General features: G+C 36.0%; 1 protein-coding gene and 1 long non-coding RNA gene across 4 annotated transcripts in view; one reads left to right on the forward strand and one right to left on the reverse strand.

Annotated features, from left to right (window-relative positions):
- LOC108377602 (uncharacterized) overlaps positions 1–18779 on the reverse strand; it is a 380884-nt gene that overhangs the window by 76422 nt on the left and 285683 nt on the right. The window contains exon 11 of one of the 3 annotated variants that reach the window (XM_017633880.1): positions 7131–7639. The exons of 1 other annotated variant lie outside the window; for it this stretch is intronic. In XM_017633880.1, coding sequence (XP_017489369.1) covers positions 7131–7639 — 509 coding nt within the window. Of the gene's footprint in view, positions 1–7130; positions 7640–7664; positions 8074–18779 lie in introns of those variants that run through there. One more of the 3 variants, XM_017633888.1, reaches the window with a different exon arrangement.
- On the forward strand, positions 10344–16656 carry LOC108377662 (uncharacterized). The gene is made up of 3 exons (XR_001849348.1): positions 10344–10356; positions 13040–13043; positions 16503–16656. It is a non-coding gene; the product is annotated as an uncharacterized LOC108377662 (long non-coding RNA).

Consider the following 18779-nt stretch of genomic DNA (forward strand, 5'->3'; position numbering starts at 1 on the left):
TTTATGATTAGGTTTTTTTTAAACGTTCTCGAGGATATAAATAATGATTCTAACCAACAGGTAGTTCAAAAATACAAGCCTCCACCTATTTATCTACGAGAACAAGGTTCTAATGCTCTGGTAGATACTCTCCTAAAACTAGTAGGGAAAAATAATTTTCATGTGGTTCCTATTAAAAAGGGTAATATACACGAAGTGGAAATACAGGCTCAAAACGAAGATATTTTTCGTAAAATTACCAATGAGTTTCCTAAGTGTAAGAAATCTTATTACACCTATCAACTTAAAAGTAGTCGAGGACTAGAAGTTGTCATAAAAGGCATCGACTCCAGTGTGAAATCACAAGAGATAGAAAATGTTCTTAGGGAAGAAGGTTTTAAGGTGCGCAATGTTTTCAACCTCAAAAATAAAGAAAACATCCCTCAACCGATGTTCAAAATATAGCTAAAACCTGACTTTCACAATCTGAAGAAAAGGGAAGTGCATCAAATATATCAATTGTGATATCTTCTGCACCGTATAATCTCCGTAGAAGAACCCCATAAGCGTAGAGGCCATGTTCAATGTTATAACTGCCAGGAATTTGGTCACACACGTCGCTACTGCACCTTACCTGGTGTCTGTGTTATCTGTGGGGATCTACACACATCTAAAGAATGTGTGAAACCAAAAATGGACCCAAATCTAAAAAGTGCAGTAACTGTGGTGGAAATCATACTGCTATATCTCAACGAAAGAGAAAACAGCTCCCAAAAATATTCCTATTAGGCAAAACCCCGTACCAGAACCCGATAAGCCAATGTCTGCGCCAATGACTGTTAATAACTTTACTTCAAATGCACAAATGCTCAAAAATGCGCCTCCGGNAGCCAATGACTGTTAATAACTTTACTTAAAATGCACAAATGCTCAAAAATGCGCCTCCGGCACAACCTCTTTTTGATCAGAATAGTAGTAACCTAGAAGATACTATAAACAACTTTATGAAAATTATGCAGGAGCAAATGACCCATGGGTTATGATGGCAATGCAGATCATGATGAAAGGTTTGATTAAAAATCAAAATCTATTACTTCAAGCCATTTTAGCTAAACCATGNAGCAGGAACAAATGATGGCATTGCAGATCATGATGAAAGGTTCGATTAAAAATCAAAATCTATTACTTCATGCCATTTTAGCTAAACCATGAATAATCTAAAAATTTGTTTTTGGAATACGAACGGGATAACCCAGCATAAAAACAAAAATTTTCCTGGAGCGATATCATATAGACGTTTTGCGTATCTGAAACCCACCTTACGCAATTTAATAACTTTCAAATGAATGGGTACAAATTTTATGATACTGAGCATCCACAAGGTAAAGCCCGAGGTGGAACAGCTATTCTCATTCGTAACAGAATAAAGCATTATGAATTAGAATCACAAAGTGATGAGTTCATTCATAACACTGCAATACACATTGATGACCACTTGGGTGGCCTTACTGTATCTGCTATATACCGCCCCCCTCGTCATAACATAACAGAAAAACAATTTAATGACTTTTTCCTAAAGTTTGGCAGTAAGTTTATTGTAGCAGGAGATTACCATGCCAAGCACACATTACACATAACACCAAAGGGTAGAAATCTATATAAAATAATCCAGAGCAGAGGATTTGACGTCTTGTCTACTGGTCGGCCAACGTATTGGCCATATCACCCCCAAAAAATACCCGATCTTATTGACTTTGGTGACTCGGTGCGCGACACTGAGTTAATACTAAAGCCTTATTTGCCTCATAACATTATCAATGTATATTAATTATGTAGAAAAGTAAAAAAATCTTACAGAGAAGCACACAAAATGGTTAAAGTACAAAAAGTATGTCAGTTCGCACATTGACCCGCAAATTCCGATTCGGACCAAGAATGATATCGACAGGGCAGCTGAACATCTCACTGATATAATAGTTAACGCCGCAGAAATTGCAACACCAAATTCTTCTATTAAACATNCGAGTTAATACTAAAGCCTTATTTGATCTCTCTTCAGATCATTCACCCTGCCTCATAACATTATCAATGTATATTAATTATGTAGAAAAGCAAAAAAATCTTACAGAGAAGCACACAAAATGGTTAAAGTACAAAAAGTATGTCAGTTCGCACATTGACCCGCAAATTCCGATTCGGACCAAGAATGATATCGACAGGGCAGCTGAACATCTCACTGATATAATAGTTAACGCCGCAGAAATTGCAACACCAAATTCTTCTATTAAACATCGCAGTTCTTACTGCCCTGGCCTGCACACCCCAAACATTCTTAACTTAATAAGTAAAAAGCACAAATTAAGAAGGGAATGGCAGAGCATTCGCTCTCCGAAGCTTAAACAGGAGCTGAATGCGTGCACAAAGGAATTACGTATTTTGTTGCAGGTGGAAAAAGAAAGAAGTACGCAGTCGATCCTTCGGTCCTTGTCTGCTTCGAAACAGACTGACTCCTCCCTTTGGCGAACACTGAAGCAAGCGAAGAGGCCCGTTCTTCGAGAAGCACCATTACGTACTCAGAACGGAAGCCGTGCGAGGAATATTGAGGATAAAGCAAACGCTTTCGCCTGTCATCTTTCACAAGACTTTAGACCCAATGAAGGCTCTTATCCATCCAATATTTCAATATCCCCCAGTAGCATTACTACAAATCCGCTTCTGGTTAAAAAGAAAGATTTAATTAACACCATAGTTCTTGAAATTCAGAAGAATAAAGCGCCGGGTTACGATAGGACTACAGGTGAAATGATAAAGGAGCTTCCACAAACTGCCGTACATTTTTTGTTACATATTTTCAATAACATGCTTAAGTTGGGGCACTTTCCCGACTTATGGAAACTTTCGGAAATAATTATGGTGCCAAAGCCAGGCAAAGATCCGATGGTAGTAAGTTCATATCGGCCGACTAGCTTGATTTCCGTATTTTCCAAAATATTTGAAAAACTTCTATTGAAAAAAATACAACCTTCACTAACAAGTAACCAAATAATACCACCACATCAGTTTGGTGAAAAACATGGCACTGCAGAACTAGTTCATACAATTTTTTCTTGTATTCGAAATGCCTTCGAAGGGAAGCAATACTGCACCGGTGTATTTTTGGACATCTCTCAAGCTTTTGACAAAGTCTGGCATGATGACCTTATATACAAAGAAAAGGTTTCACTCCCTGCAAATACGCATGCAATTCTGCAAAGCTTTCCACCGGGGAGAAACTACAGAGTCAGGCAGAATTCCTTTAGAACGGAAAGTCACCCAATATATGCAGGTGTCCCTCAAGGCAGTGTTCTGGGACCCATATTGTACGTAATATACACTCGTGATTTTCCAATTGATGATAGTCTAACCATTTCAACGTTTGCTGATGACACAGCTATCCTAAGCAATAGTTCAGACCCTAAAGAGGCTTGTTACAAGCTTCAAGAATATTTGAAAAAGTTAGAGCTATGGCTAGGTTCTTGGAGGGCAAAGGTTAACGGAAGCAAGTGTGTTCACACAACATTTACTTTGAAGAAAGAAACTTGCCCACCACTAAAAATAAACAGTAAGGCTATACCACAAAAAGATAGTGTCAAATACCTTGGGATGACACTAGATAGAAGACTTACCTGGAAAAAGCATATAGAAAAACAAATTTTTCAAGCGAAACTAAAACAAGCAAACCTTCAATGGGTTATAGGACACAAATCTAAATTAAACCTGTTGCTTTTTAATATGATGATTAAACCATGTTGGGCATATGGAATCGGGCTTTGGGGCACAGCGTGCAATTCCATTTTGAACAGACTTCAAAGACTGCAGTCAAAAATTTTACGCGCCATATGCACCGTGGTACATAAAATATACGAATATCCACAAAGATCTTAATGTAAATAAGGTGCATGAGGACATAAGAGGGCTAAGCACCAGTTACTCAACGCGGTTAATGAACCATCCAAATCGACTAGCGAGAGATCTTCTTAGATCTTCCCTAGATATGCAAGAAGACTAAAAAGAAAGGATATCTCCGATATTATCAAATGATGCGCAATATAATAAATTTCGATATCCACAATATATCAATTTCGGCTCTGGAACTCGTCCTTAGAGACCAACTAGCCAAAATCAGGGTACTTAATATAGAGAAGCGAAGGCGCGGCGTGGAAACTAGTCCTTTCCACCTGCCCAGGCAGTGCGGCTCTGGAACTTGTCCTTTCAGACCGCCTGCCCAGCACGATATCCAGTGATCCTGCTGCTCGGAATCTTGTCCATTCCGACAGCCGCAACAGCTGTAATAAATATATATGTATGAAAAAATAAAAAAATTTCTAAGTATTGACGTAGAAATTTTGAATTTAATAGTAGTTTGTAAGATTTTAAAACTTATTGATAGTTTCGAAAGCAAGATTCAATAAATAAATACACATTATACAAAAAAAAAACAAATTATCGAACAAATTGATGCCCTATTTATTAAAAACAGATACAGAATTTGAATTTAGGAATTTTTTTCTCAAATGCTGCCTGCCTTGAAATTATGAAATTATGTGTGTGTATAATATATACACTGTATATTAGAGTGGTTCATAAAAACACTCTTTTTGGAAATTCAAAAACGCTACATCAGAATATTGCTATTTGTGATAAAAAAACATGTATTTTTTTATTTTGAAAAAAAATTTTCTTAGAGGTCGCGCTGGTCGGATTTTTATAAAAACGGTGATGCTCTCAATTTTTGTATTTTCTTGACATGTTAAAATGCAGCTAAAAATGTGGTTTTTACATGTAATTACTCTGGTATTATTGGGGAGCTTTCCTTTAATTACACACCTGTTTTTGGGGTCGCCGATTAGGAATCTGAAGTCAATTTTTTTAAATTCAAAATGGCGGATCCAATATGGCGATCAAATTAAAAAAGTACTAAAATTAGAACGTTGATACTGAACGTTTTAAACATTGTCAACGCTTAAAACACGTTTCCAGTGGGTTTCTGGGGTTGCTGATTACGAATCTGNGCTTTCCTTTAATTACACACCTGTTTTTGGGGTCGCCGATTAGGAATCTGAAGTCAATTTTTTTAAATTCAAAATGGCGGATCCAATATGGCGATCAAATTAAAAAAGTACTAAAATTAGAACGTTGATACTGAACGTTTTAAACATTGTCAACGCTTAAAACACGTTTCCAGTGGGTTTCTGGGGTTGCTGATTACGAATCTGATGTCACATTTTCAAAATCCAAAATGGCAACCAACTTTAAAAAAATGATTGGTTTTGTTTGAAACTCTTAACCGCCATTTTGAATTTTGAAAATCTGACATCAGATTCGTAATCAGCAACCCCAGAAACCCACTGGAAACGTGTTTTAACCCTTGACAATGTTTAAAACGTTCAGTATCAACGTTTTAATTTTAGTACTTTTTTTAATTTGATCGCCATATTGGATCCGCCATTTTGAATTAAAAAAAATTGACTTCAGATTCGTAGTCGACGACCACAAAAACTCTCGAGTGCCGGGCTTCGAACAAATCCAATCATTAAAAAAAATGGACCGCCATTTTGGATCCGCCATTTTGAATTTCGAAACACTGACTTCAGATCCCTAATTGGCAACCCCAGAAACACCCGTGACAATGCGTAAATCGTTCAGTATGAACGTTTTAATTTTACTAATCTCTTTTCGAGAGCATATTTTCGGGCACTAGGCCCATTCTAACTTCCCTAGAGAGGTATATAATTAAGGGAATGTTCCCCAATAATACCAGAGTAATTATATGTAAAAAACAAATTTTTAGCAGCATTTTAACATGCCAAGAAAATAAAAAAAATCAGAATATCAGCGTTTTTATAAAAAACCGACCAGCGCGACCTCTAAGAAAACTTTTTTTTTTCAAACCCTGGTCAAAGCAACATCGCAAAAAAATATAGAAAAAAGGTTTTTTCTTAACAGCGGTCGTCTCTCGGCAGGCAATGGCAAACCTTCGAGTGTATTTCTGCCATGAAAAACAGCTTCTCATAAAAATACAATCGCCGTTCGGAGTCGGTGTAAAACTGTAGGTCCCTCCGCTTTGTGTGACAACATCAAGGCGCACGCCACAAATCGGAGGAGAAGCTCGGCCAAACACTAACATATGTGTAAGCGCCAATCTATTATTATTATTATTATTATTATAATGCACTTTTTCAAAGTTTCGATGGGTGATATCCAATACAAGAAATCATTTAATATGTATACTCTAAATAATTAACAATATAAGGATGTGATAGCCTCGCCTGTCGCATACGACTTATGTAGTCCATTGGTGAATATATCGGTGGATTGAATACGTTTTCTAATGTAGAGTGGACGCTGTCTACCTCTATACTTTTTACCTTTGTTAATTGTTGAATTTCAATTGCAAGCGGTCAAATTAAATAGTATGTAGAATCTATATAGTGTAAGTCGTATGTGCATACATATGTATGTATGTATTTAGTTGGTTTATAATTATTTTTTACATCGAAATCAACGCACACTCATCTGCGATCAAAAACAGTTATAAGCAAGTAAGCGTATACCCGTTTTTTCAGAGTATTTCTAGTACTGCGAGCACATATGTAGCTGTTTTTGATCAGTTCTAAACCAAAAGGGATATAAGAAAACGGCAAATGCAGAAATGTTGGCAATAGATAGTGTTAATAAAATATGCAATAAAAAAAATTTATAAAAATCACATAACTGTTTTTGTTGGTGCAGCGCCGATATGTATGTACATCAAGTACGAAAATATAGATTTTTAAACTGGAAAATGGGAGACTTCAGGGACAACAAGAAACCTATTTTTATGTTGTATTCGACCCGACCTACAACCGGCTCTGTGTTATCTTTGAATTTTTGCTTTGTTGGAATCGATTTGAGGCTCGGGAGATTTTGTTACCATTCCCAGGCACCCCTGCACTGCTACCTTTCTAGTATCGAAGATATCCAACAATTTGTATTCACATTTCGTACACTCCAATCACTAACTCCAATAAAATTAGTAACTAGATATTAAATAACAAGGGTCGATGAAGAAATTTTGCGTTGTACAGATAAAATAAATAATATTAATTAGAATAAGATCAGCATGAACTTACTCGTTTCCACATTCGTAGACCACATTATGTCCCGCTGAATTGAGATTTTCCCCAGCAGAGTATGGCATTGTACTGCTCTCGCTATGTGCACGTTCTGGAATGGCTCGATTCCCGAATTGCTTCACTAGTTTAGCTTGCGTGGTCTGTTGCTGCTGTTCTTGCTGATGCTGTTCACTGAGTAACTGTGCTTCAGGAATGCCACTGCCACCGCAATCGCGGCACGTATCTAGTCCCTGGGAAAATGTGTCCAAGCTGTATTGCTTATCTCTCGCTCGCGCATTCATTCGCCCACTAACGTTCTTGCTGTTGTTCGTGTTCAATATATTTTCACCAACTATGGCCGACACCTCGAATCCCGCCGATACGAGCGCGCCTAAATGATGCAGATTCATGTTTGTTAAGGTGCAATCGTTTTTAGTTGTACTTGGAAGGAATATTGGCGCAGGGTATTTAGATCCTTCGGCATTTAGCTTCTTTGATGTTATCTTGGACATTTTTTTCTGATGCTGCTGCAAAAAAGTCGGTTCCAAAAAAGTTGAATTAATTTAAAAGGAAATTAGACCAGGATAAAAAAGTCGTATCTCGATTAACCGTAGAAAAAATTTAAATTGATGATTATATAACTTGGAGGCATTATTTATATGAGGTTGTCTAGAACCAGACCTTCACCGTACTCTATCCACAACTCATTTGCGATATTTGCCGGATTCTTGTTTTAATGGACACTGTAGTAATCAATCAATAATGTTGTATCCGGGACGATAGTAAAATCCCTAGATAAGCTAGGAGTCGAGAACAGCTTAGTTAGGCTTATTTACTGCGGAGTGGGGAGCGCTCAACGTAGAGTGATCTTTCTCCCTTCCTCTAAAAAAGCATCGTCAACGACGCACAGTGGTTTCGAAAAATCCAACTATTTCTCAACAACATGTGGGAGGACTACCACCTGTTTAAAAATCAAATTCAACGTTAATTAAAGGAATTAGGTAACTGAAATATGTATAACAATACATATGGGTGTCAGGCAAAAGGGATTTTAAAAGGTATATTTTTAAGAGGGTTGCCACCTATTTAAAACGCCAAGTTCAAATTATTAAATAAGTTAAAAAAGTTACACTTGAGGGGAAAAACGTCTAGGGAAACTTGATTTTTTTTAACGTTATTGCCGTTTAAAAATGTTCTTATTTAAATCTAGAAAAAATAGTAGAATCAAATAATAACGTATTTAAATCAAGGGAAAAGTGTTCAAGAGTATATTATGTATAATGGAAATATTCAATTCAAATACGCCCATATTAAAAGAAGCATTTTGCACTTCACGGATGGCGTTTTGAACGTATGGGATGCTTTTTACCTCGCTTTTATTAGCTTGGGATGTAACTATGTATTAATTACGCCTAAAAATGCAGCAATTTCCATTATCAAGTTAGATACCTATATAATGACAGTACAAATGGGAATTACTTTAAACTTCCATTTTAAGGTTACCTGATGGCAGTATGAATGGAAATTTTAATAGCGAGGTTTTCGTTTTTTAAACAATAATTTTATTATTATTAACACTTCATGCCAATTCATCGTAGCGCTTTCGCAAGAAGCAATATTTTGATATGAATCAAAATGGCTTTGAAAGCTAATGGAATTGCCTTTCAAGGAAAAATATTGCCATTGAACCACAATCACTCCTTGACCTTAAAAAAGTTGGTCAAAAATAGTGCTCTTCAAAAACAAAAAGCAAAATCCAAAGGATATATTTAAAAAAAAAAATTCTATGTATTTTTTATTATACTAATACATATTATAAATTTTGAGACGAGAAACACGATTCCATTGTTAAAAAAACGAAACAAAATTTCAGCCCCTCAATTTGGAAAATGCGTTATATATTGCATTTTTTATGATTTGCATGCAGCTGTGCATCCTTTACAAAATTGTATATCCCTCGAACAACAAGTCAGTTTTACTGCTTCAAGACCTTTAATTTAAGCCAAGGTAGAAGTCTCTAGCTAGGACAGCAAAATTATTACTATTCTGAAGTTAAACTTCGAAATTTCATTCGACATTTTACGCAATTTTTTTCCTAACTTCGGAGTAAAAACTAGTACAGCAGTTTCGAAGTTTGGTTTAAAATTGTTATAACTTGGCTCTCAGAGGGCCTAGAGTCTTCTACCTTGACTCAAATTAAAGGCCTTAAATTGCACTTATTGTTCTAGGGATATAAAATTTAGTGAAGGTTCCAAAGCTGTGGCCAAAAGTCGGGACATTTCTAAAGCATCGAATCCGAACATACAATATTGTTTTTAGAATAAAAAGACATCACATCTTTTAATACAGTTTTATTTAAAACAAATCAAAGAGAATAAACTTGAAAAATCATCGCAAAAATGTATACACACAATAAATATATACGATGGCGAGAGTGTAAATAGCGAAAAGGCATTTTAGCAAGTTTTGGCTACTTTCATTTGTTTAAATGTTGATGTATTTATTTTTTCTTTTAACTAATACTCAAAAAAATTTAACACTAATTATTGACAAATCTAAAAAATAAAATAAAATGTGTACTATATTAAAGTGTAGTTAATCAAACGTTGTTTATTCTATATTCATGAACTCATTTTATTTTTTGGCTCCCAAAGTAGTGGTTTCGATCCATAATGTTGGCTGACTAGTTGGGCATGCGGGTCATACTAGTTGTAAAGTAGTTGACAACTGGTTCATTTGACTACAGGGTATATATATCAAGTTAAACCATCTTTCCCACGGCATTCTGAATTACTTTGTTCGCTCCCCAATTACGATCGCGAATTACCCCATTCTCACGGGCACATTCCTAATTCGATTTGTCAGTTCTCTGTCTCTGTGTTTTGTCTTTTCCTCTTTGCTACAAAATTGATGCAAAAGGTTAGTAATTGCTAAATATTTATAAAGTTCCGTATTCAATTGTTGATGTACAAATGTATAAACTTTACTTTTCGTACTCAGAAAAAGTGCCAGCTTTGATTTGTGAACTGGTTTCGATAAATTTCCGATAAAAATTAGAGACGGCAGCGATTTGTTCGTAATTCGCATGGTAATTAGATCTGAATTACCAACAAGTGCGTACGTAGTTCGAAGGGTAATTGGAGCGAATGAGAGAGCGAACTACGAAATTGCGGTGCCGTGGGAAAGCCATATTAGAATCGTTTCATTAAAAAAAAATAAATAAACTGAACTAATAATTATACAAGTGATTTTTAAGCAAAAAATAAAACCGACCTCAATTCTAATATACAAATTTAAGGTAACCGTTAATTTCTTAATGGTTGGACATAGGCAAATTGGTATGAGACCAGCTCTGAGGTAACACCTTTCCTTAAAAAAATAATAATAATAGAAATCGGTTAAGGTGGTCCATAATTATGTGGTAACTAGGGATGTTTCGAATGTCATATTTTTCACATTCGCGAATGCGAATGGGCGTATGCGAATGATAGGAATAACATAGTTTTTTATTACTTAAAAATTTTGTAAATTATGAGAACAATAGACGAGTGCCTAACCTATACCGTGTTTTAATCTAGTAGTCAAAGTTCAAAAGGGGCATATTATATTTCAAAAAAAGTAATTTTGCTCCCTTTTCTCCCATGAGGCGATTTCTTAGAGGCTCGTATATAACGCCGGCTGCACTGAACAAACGGTTACCGAGATATATATATATGTAATGTTGGTAGCACTAGAGCTAAGGGGAACAAATATTATTTGAGTAGGCAGCCTTGCTTTTACATATTATAACTGCTTCTATATCTATATGTATGTTTCGAGAGTAGCTGCAAAAGATGAAAAAGAATAAATGCCTCTTTGGCTGCCGACACCCAATAAGGAAAGACGTCTCTCGCTTGTTAAGTACACCACATTGGCGACGAGAAAAATCTGGAAGCCTTCACAACCGTAACCAAAATAAGTCGACACTTCTATAATTGCTGGGAACTGCTGCGAAACTAAGACATAACAAAAAAATGTCTTGGTTAGGTAATTTGTCGAATTTCATAGAATCCTAGAGCTGGATAATTTATAAAAAGCGGCTCGATCACTTCTTTATATCTAACGAAATCGTCGATGAGAAAATCAAAGTATCAAGGTTATTAAATGTAATCGGAGTGGAGGCCTACAAGTTGATAAGAGATTTGGTTCATCCAATTGCTCCCGGCAATAAAACGTATAATGAGTTGTGCGAGTTAATGTCAAAGCAATACTTACCTAAAACGGTACCGTTTCGCGAGAGAAAATGTTTTTTCGATGCCAAAAGGTGCGACAACGAATCTGCTGTTGCATGGCACGACGCCTGAGAGCCTATGCAGCCACGTGTTCTTTCGGCGCAAATCTGGACAACTTGGTATTAAATAAATTCATTACGGGGTTTGGCGAAGGTAAAGTGTTCGACAGACTATGCGAAGAGGGAGAAAAATTAGCTTCACCGAATGCTGCGGTGGACTTAGCTCAAAAATACGAAGGAGCACAAGCAGAAGGGGTTAATTTCTTGAAAAAGAAAACGTACAAAAATAAGGTTAGCAAAGCTGTTCAGGGTACTACAGAAGCAAAGGCAGATAAGTGCCACCACTGCGGAGCGAAAAGTCATCAATCGAAAGACTGCAAATATGCGGAATACACGTGCCATAAGTGCGGAACTAAGGGGCATCTCGCAAAAATCTGCCGCGCAAAAAGAGCCAACTACATTGGGAGTGCTGTCAATTCCATCAATTCGGTCAAACAGGAGGAAGCCAAGTTGGATAATTTTTCAATATTTGGCTTAAATTCTGATGCTCAAGAAAATAATAATGAATAATGTAACTAATCCATTTACAGTAAATGTACATGTGGGGAACGAGTCATTGTCGGCCGACATCGATTGCGGCGCTTGCATCAGCGTGATGCCCGTGCATATTTTCAAAAAGCGCTTTCCCAGAAAACGACTAAGAGCCGGGCTAGGTTACAGTGCTATGATGGTAGTTTTCTACAAGTATTGGGTGAGTTCACTCCATTGGTCGAATATGTCGGTATGCAAAAGCTGGTGGATTTCGTGGTGCTCAGCTGTCCGCAAAACCGTAAACGACATAAGTGGTAACGCAACCGAAAAAGAAGTAAGGGCAAAACCAGAAATTTTGAGTTTAGAATCCGTACTACATAAAATACATAAGGGGCTATTTGATGGCACGTTAGGTAAATTCAAGCATGGTAAAGTGAAGTTAGAATTGTCCGAAGGTGCAAACCCAATTTTTTGTAGGCCAAGACCGAGAACCGAGGTTGAGAAGTAATTGGACGAATTGGTAAAGATGGACATTTTAACTCAGGCAGAAACCAGCGAATGGGGCACGCCACTAGTTGCAGTCCTTAAACCAGACGGCTCTGTAAGAATATGTGCGGACTATAAAGTCACGTTAAATCGATTTCTAAAAGACGTAAATCATCCTATTCCAACCGTAGATGAAGTTTATGAATCCTTACAGGGCGGAGTAAAGTTCACAAAGTTAGATTTTTCAAACGCGTACAACCAACTCGAATTAGAAAAGGAATCGCAAATGCTGGCAGCATGGTCTATCCACAAGGGAATTTTCCGAGTAAACCGACTTCCGTTCGGGATAAAGGTAGCGACTAGAATTTTCCAAAATAGGGCGGAGAGAGTTATGCAGGGCATCAGTGGCGTGAAAAATTTTCCAGGCGATTACGTGGTTACGGGTAGAAATGTTCAAGAGCATTTAAGAACACTCGATTTGGTCTTGGAGCGTTTCGAAATTGCCGGGTTCAAGTTGAACTACAATAAATGTAAATTCATGCAAGACGAAGTTCGCTTTTTGGGCCACGTGGTCAATAAACACGGGTAAGGAAAACTGGCGAACGGGTGGAAGCTATATCGTTAGCCCCCATACCTAAAGATTTGTTCGAGGTGAGGTCGTTTCTCGGCATGGTAAATTACTATGCACGGTTTATAAGAGATTTTTCAAATAAATTAGAACCCATTTACCACTTATTAAAGAAAGGAGTCGCGTTCAAATGGAACAAAAAATGTGACAAAGCTCTTCGTGTAATAAAGGCCGACATAGTGAAGGATGTGAACCTGGCCCATTTCGACGCGAGGCTACCTACGATTTTGGCATGCAATGCCAGTAGTTGCGGTATCGGGGCAGTTTTATCCCAAATAGAGGATGGAGAAGAAAGGCCTGTGATTTTCATATCCCGCCCTTTAACTAATACCGAGAAAAACTACAGTATGTTAGATAAAGAAGTAAAAAGACTTTATCAGTACTTAAGGGGGATCAAGTTCAAGATTGTGACCGATCATAAGCCTCTATTTTCGTTATTAAATGAACGGTCTTGTATACCACTGATGGCAGCAAATCGTATGCAAAGATGGGCTTATTTCTTATCCGGTTTCGATTATACTATTCAATATAGGAAGGGTAATGAAAACGGCAACGCGGATATTGTATCACGGTTACCCAGAGAAGGGGTAGTCGACGACAGATATGATGAAGTAGGATATCTAAATTTCATTGGCTACGACACCTTTCCAGTAGATTTTTTTGCAATTAAGGCTGAAACGGGAAAAGAGAGTACCTTAGCCGTGGTAGTTGAAGCTCTAAGGGAAGGACCGTTTGAGAAGTTCAAAGGAATGGACCAGAATGCCTACAGAGGATTTTTAATTCGCTCTAGGGAGCTCACGGTGGAGAAAGGGGTATTGCTCTGGGGTAACCGAGTAGTCATTCCCAAATCTTTACGTAGTTCCATTCTGTCACTACTTCATTCGGTACATCAAGGAATAGTAAAAACGAAAAGCTTGGCAAGGGCCCATTTTTGGTGGCCAGGTATAGATGGCGACATCGAACGGATAGTCAGGGCATGTACGTCATGTGCGATGGTTAAGTCGGCACCAGACAAGGCCCCGCTAATACCATGGCAGGTCGAAAGGGCCCGATGGCTGCGTATTCATGTTGATTTTGCGGGACCAATACACGGTTTCTATTTTTTAATCATAACACTATGCGACAGTCAAAATCGGGATGGGATGAAACCAACGGGAAATGTTATATCGGTCAAAAACAAGTTATATGTGTCCCGGCGTTTCGCTGGGTCACGTCTAGGAATCGAGATATATATATAACTTTTTTTGACATAACTCGAGAACCACTAGTCCGATTTTGCTCAAGCAAATTTAAAAAAATTAAAAATTATAATTCCTTTAATCTGTTCATATACGTTTTTCTATATAATCAACAGTTTTGTCGGTAAAAATAAATGTATGAAGAAAAAAAATATTTCTTGCCTAAAATATTAAATTTTTTTAAAACTGTTGATTATATAGAAAAACGTTATATGAAGAGATTAAAGGAATTGTAATTTTTAATTTTTTTTTAATTAGTTTGAGTAAAATCGGACTAGTGGTTCTCGAGTTATGTCAAAAAAAAACACCAAAGGTGACAATTTCCCCTATATGATATTTATATATATATCTCGATTCCTAGACGTGACCCAGCGAAACGCCGGGACACGTATAACTTCTTTTTTACCGATATAACTTTCCCCGGTAGTTTGAACCCTTCCCGATCACTGACCCCTACCATTTGTCTCACAGTGTAATTGATGCTTTTTCTAAATGGTTGGAAATTTTTAAAACCGAAATCATGTCTACCAGGTTTACTATCGATAGATTACGTAATTTATTCTGTAGATACGGTATTCCGCAAAAAAATGTCAGTGACAACGGTAGTCAGTTTTGCTCTAAAGAATTTAAATTGTTTTTACAAAGAAACAGCTAGGTTGTTTCTGAATCGCGAGCTAAATACTACATTCGAACTGGCAAAACCTTTCAAGGCAGTTAAAATTTCCGGTAAGGACACGCTTAACGATTCGGCCGTGGCACAGTATCGCGGAAGAAGGAAAACAAGGTTTCGGGTGGGGGTTGGGGTAATGATCGAAGATCGTTGCGATCCTAATCATGTGCAGTGGTGTAATGCTCGTATTGAGAAAGTTTTGGACCCACGTATGTAACGGGTGATTTTTTAAGAGCTTGATAACTTTTTTTTTAAAAAAAACGCATAAAATTTGCAAAATCTCATCGGTTCTTTATTTGAAACGTTAGATTGGTCCATGACATTTACTTTTTGAAGATAATTTCATTTAAATGTTGACCGCGGCTGCGTCTTAGGTGGTCCATTCGGAAAGTCCAATTTTGGGCAACTTTTTCGAGCATTTCGGCCGGAATAGCCCGAATTTCTTCGGAAATGTTGTCTTCCAAAGCTGGAATAGTTGCTGGCTTATTTCTGTAGACTTTAGACTTGACGTAGCCCCACAAAAAATAGTCTAAAGGCGTCAANGTATGGAAAAAAAATTACAGACTGATTAAAAGACATATTAATCAAATTAAACCAATCCAACCCGTCACAACAAAGAGCGAGAAGGAGGAAGTAGAGCATAAAATCGACAATGAGAAATAGAGAACCACCACCAATACCACCGCCACTGACCCTAAATTCGTCACTAAAATCTGATCCCAATGCTGGTTCACCAAATAGCACTGGTGCCTACGAAGCTGAAAATAGCACGCTAGAAAATCCCCCGTCGGCCGATAACGTCCGTCCGAAATGAACAATTTCTAAGCCAAGACGTTTAGGTATCGGCGAGGTTTACGATTAAATTATGTTGTTTGAAAAATGTTATTATTCTTCAATTCCCTTTATTTTTCTTTTATTATTATTTTTTATTCTTTTAAATAGAATTTAAATGTAGCTAACGTATGTAAGCTAGGATAAATAATATTTGCGAATCTGAATTAATGTAGAGTATCTGAATTTGTTTAATATGAATATGTAAATAAATTAGTACGGGAGTGTAATGTTGGTAACACTAAATAGAGCTAAGGGGAATAAATATTATTTGAGTAGGCAGCATTGGTTTTACATATTATAACTGCTTGTATATCTATATGTATGTTTCGGGAGTAGCTGCAAAAGATGTAAATCTCAATTTTGAGTGTATAATCTTCAGTAGTTACTAAAATATCGCAGTTTTCGTATATCTGAAAATTACCGTTATATGGAGGTAGGCGTGGTTATTGTCCGGTTTTGCCCATTTTCAATACCATCCGTCCTATGCCCGAAAGAAGTGCACGTACAAAGTTTCGTTAAGATATCTCAATTTTTACTCGAGTTATCTTGTGCACAGGCGGACGGACGGACAGACAGTCACCGCTTAATCGATTTATCTTTTCATTCTGATCATTTATGTATACATTTGTTTATATCTATCTCGATTTGTTTTGCCTGTTACAAACAACCGTTATGTGAACAAAGTTATAATACCCTTGTGCACAAGTGCGCTCGGGTATAAAATTGGGAGAAGAATGATAGACTTCAATATAGCGAGAGTACCGGTTTGACAGAATAAAACATAACCAAAGATAATAGAAAATAAGGATGCCGGCTATGTTTATGGTTCCCGTATATTCTATGTTCTTTGTGATAACGACAGTGCTGCCATGTTTGTATGAAAAATTATTTTTGGGCCAGATTAAAACAAACAAGAAAACACTGAAAATCGGGACTTAATCGATACAAATATGAAAAATCGGGACACTTATACGTCCCGTTTTCTTAAAAATATACAGCGGGAAAATTTTCTTAAAATCGGTATTGTCTCGCCAAAATAGGGATGGTCAGCGTATATTTACATAACAGTTGTAAAATCAATTGAATTTAAGACTAAAAAGATGAAAATTAAATTATAGTTTAAAAAACTAAAAAGTTGCTTTTATTAAAACTTAAAAGTAGAATATAATTTATAGAAATACAGATTTCGTTTAAGAGGAATAGGAAGTTCCCAAATTGATTTAATTAAACTTTTAAAACTAACCTAAAGAAGTATTAAAGTAATTGACAATAAAATTAATTTTGCCGGAAAACAAATCGGGGGTGCTTCTTAGATTGCATAGTCCTGCTATTGAGAATACTCAATATTACTAAACTGAAAATGAAAAGTTCAAAACAATTAATATCAAGTAGCCACGTTTTGTTTTACGGCAAAATTAATTTTATTGTCAATTACTTTAATACTATTTTAGGTTGGTTTTAAAAGTTTAATTAAATAAAGTTAGGAACTTCCTATTCCTCTTTATTCCTATTAATTATATTCTACTTTTTAGTTTACATTTTAATAAAAGCGAGTTTTTAGTTTTTTAAACTATAGTTATATTTATTCTTATGCATACCACGCACGCTCAGCGGCGGCAACACATACACACATACATACATAGTACATGTCAGTGTGGGGCATAATTCAATTAATTTTTTAATCATGTCGTTAATTGATTGAAAAGTAATTGCAATTAAAGTTTTAATTGCACATTACAATTAAATTAATTGCAATTAAACTTTTAATTGTGCATTGCAATTAATTTAATTGCAATTAAATTATTTGCAACTAAAATTTTAATTGCAATTAAATTTGTATTTGCACACTGCAATTGATTTAATTGCAATTCTTTTTTTTTAATTGTTTTATGAAACAATTAAAAATAACAATTAATCCATACATAGTATAAAGGAAAGTCGAGATTTTTTGAACGCGGTAGTCTCGAAAACTGCTGAACGGATTTTGACGAGATTTTCTCTAACAAACTCTGTATCGACAGGAGAGGGATCCTTTTTTACTTAGAATTTTAACAGGGTTGCCACCTGTCTACTGAGTACTCATTCTGGCATCGAGCTCATGGTATCGATACTCTAAAAGTATTAGGGAAAAAGTATCGATACTATTCAGTATCGGACTCATTAAAATATGTTTTTTTGGGATACCAAAATTACACTGTGGAACAAATTCAGGTTAGCAAAAGTTAGGTCGATTCTGAGAGTGAGGGGTGAAAATAGAGGCTAAATTAGAAGACCCTTATCGCGGCGTTTGTTTATGTTAGTTCGAATTTTTTTTTAATCGACCTTCGAACTTTGCAGTCAAATGCCGATTTCCAGCATATTGTTTATATGGTTTTTTGGCTATAACTCGTCGACTAATTGATATTTTTTCAATCTGTTAAAGCCAAATTACTGCTAGAGACCTGTGCAACAATTAAAATTAAAAAAAAATTTATTTAGAAAATTTTTGTAGTGCTTATGAAGCAAAATGTTGGAAATTTTTTTTCATGCTTTTTGAACATATTTTCCACAAAACTAAGCCTTTTTTGCTTTCTGTTTGATCTATAATATGCTTCTCAGTTTCTTCAATAAATTTTCTTTAGAAAAGAAAACAATCATAATACAAAACTTGCGTTTTCCAACTTAATATTAATTTACTTCTCATTTCTTATGCACCAATTTTTTCAGTGTTGGTTTTGAAGAAACATTGAAAAAAAAATTATAAAAATATGGAAAAAAATATAATTTTGAAATGTTAGTTATGAAAAGGTTTAAGTAAAAAAAATAAATAAATTAAATTAATTATTTGGCCAATTGCAGTTTTCGGTTTTCATGGTATCGATACTCTAAAAGTATCAGGGAAAAAGTATCGATACAATTCAGTATCGGACTCATTAAAATATGTTTTTTTGGGATACTAAAATTACACTGTGGAACAAATTCAGGTTAGCAAAAGTTAGGTCGATTCTGAGAGTGAGGGGTGAAAATAGAG

The sequence above is a fragment of the Rhagoletis zephyria genome, unplaced genomic scaffold (assembly GCF_001687245.7).
Source record: "Rhagoletis zephyria isolate East Lansing unplaced genomic scaffold, Rhagoletis_zephyria_1.1 Rzeph_scaffold_00108, whole genome shotgun sequence".
Taxonomy (NCBI): domain Eukaryota; kingdom Metazoa; phylum Arthropoda; class Insecta; order Diptera; family Tephritidae; genus Rhagoletis; species Rhagoletis zephyria.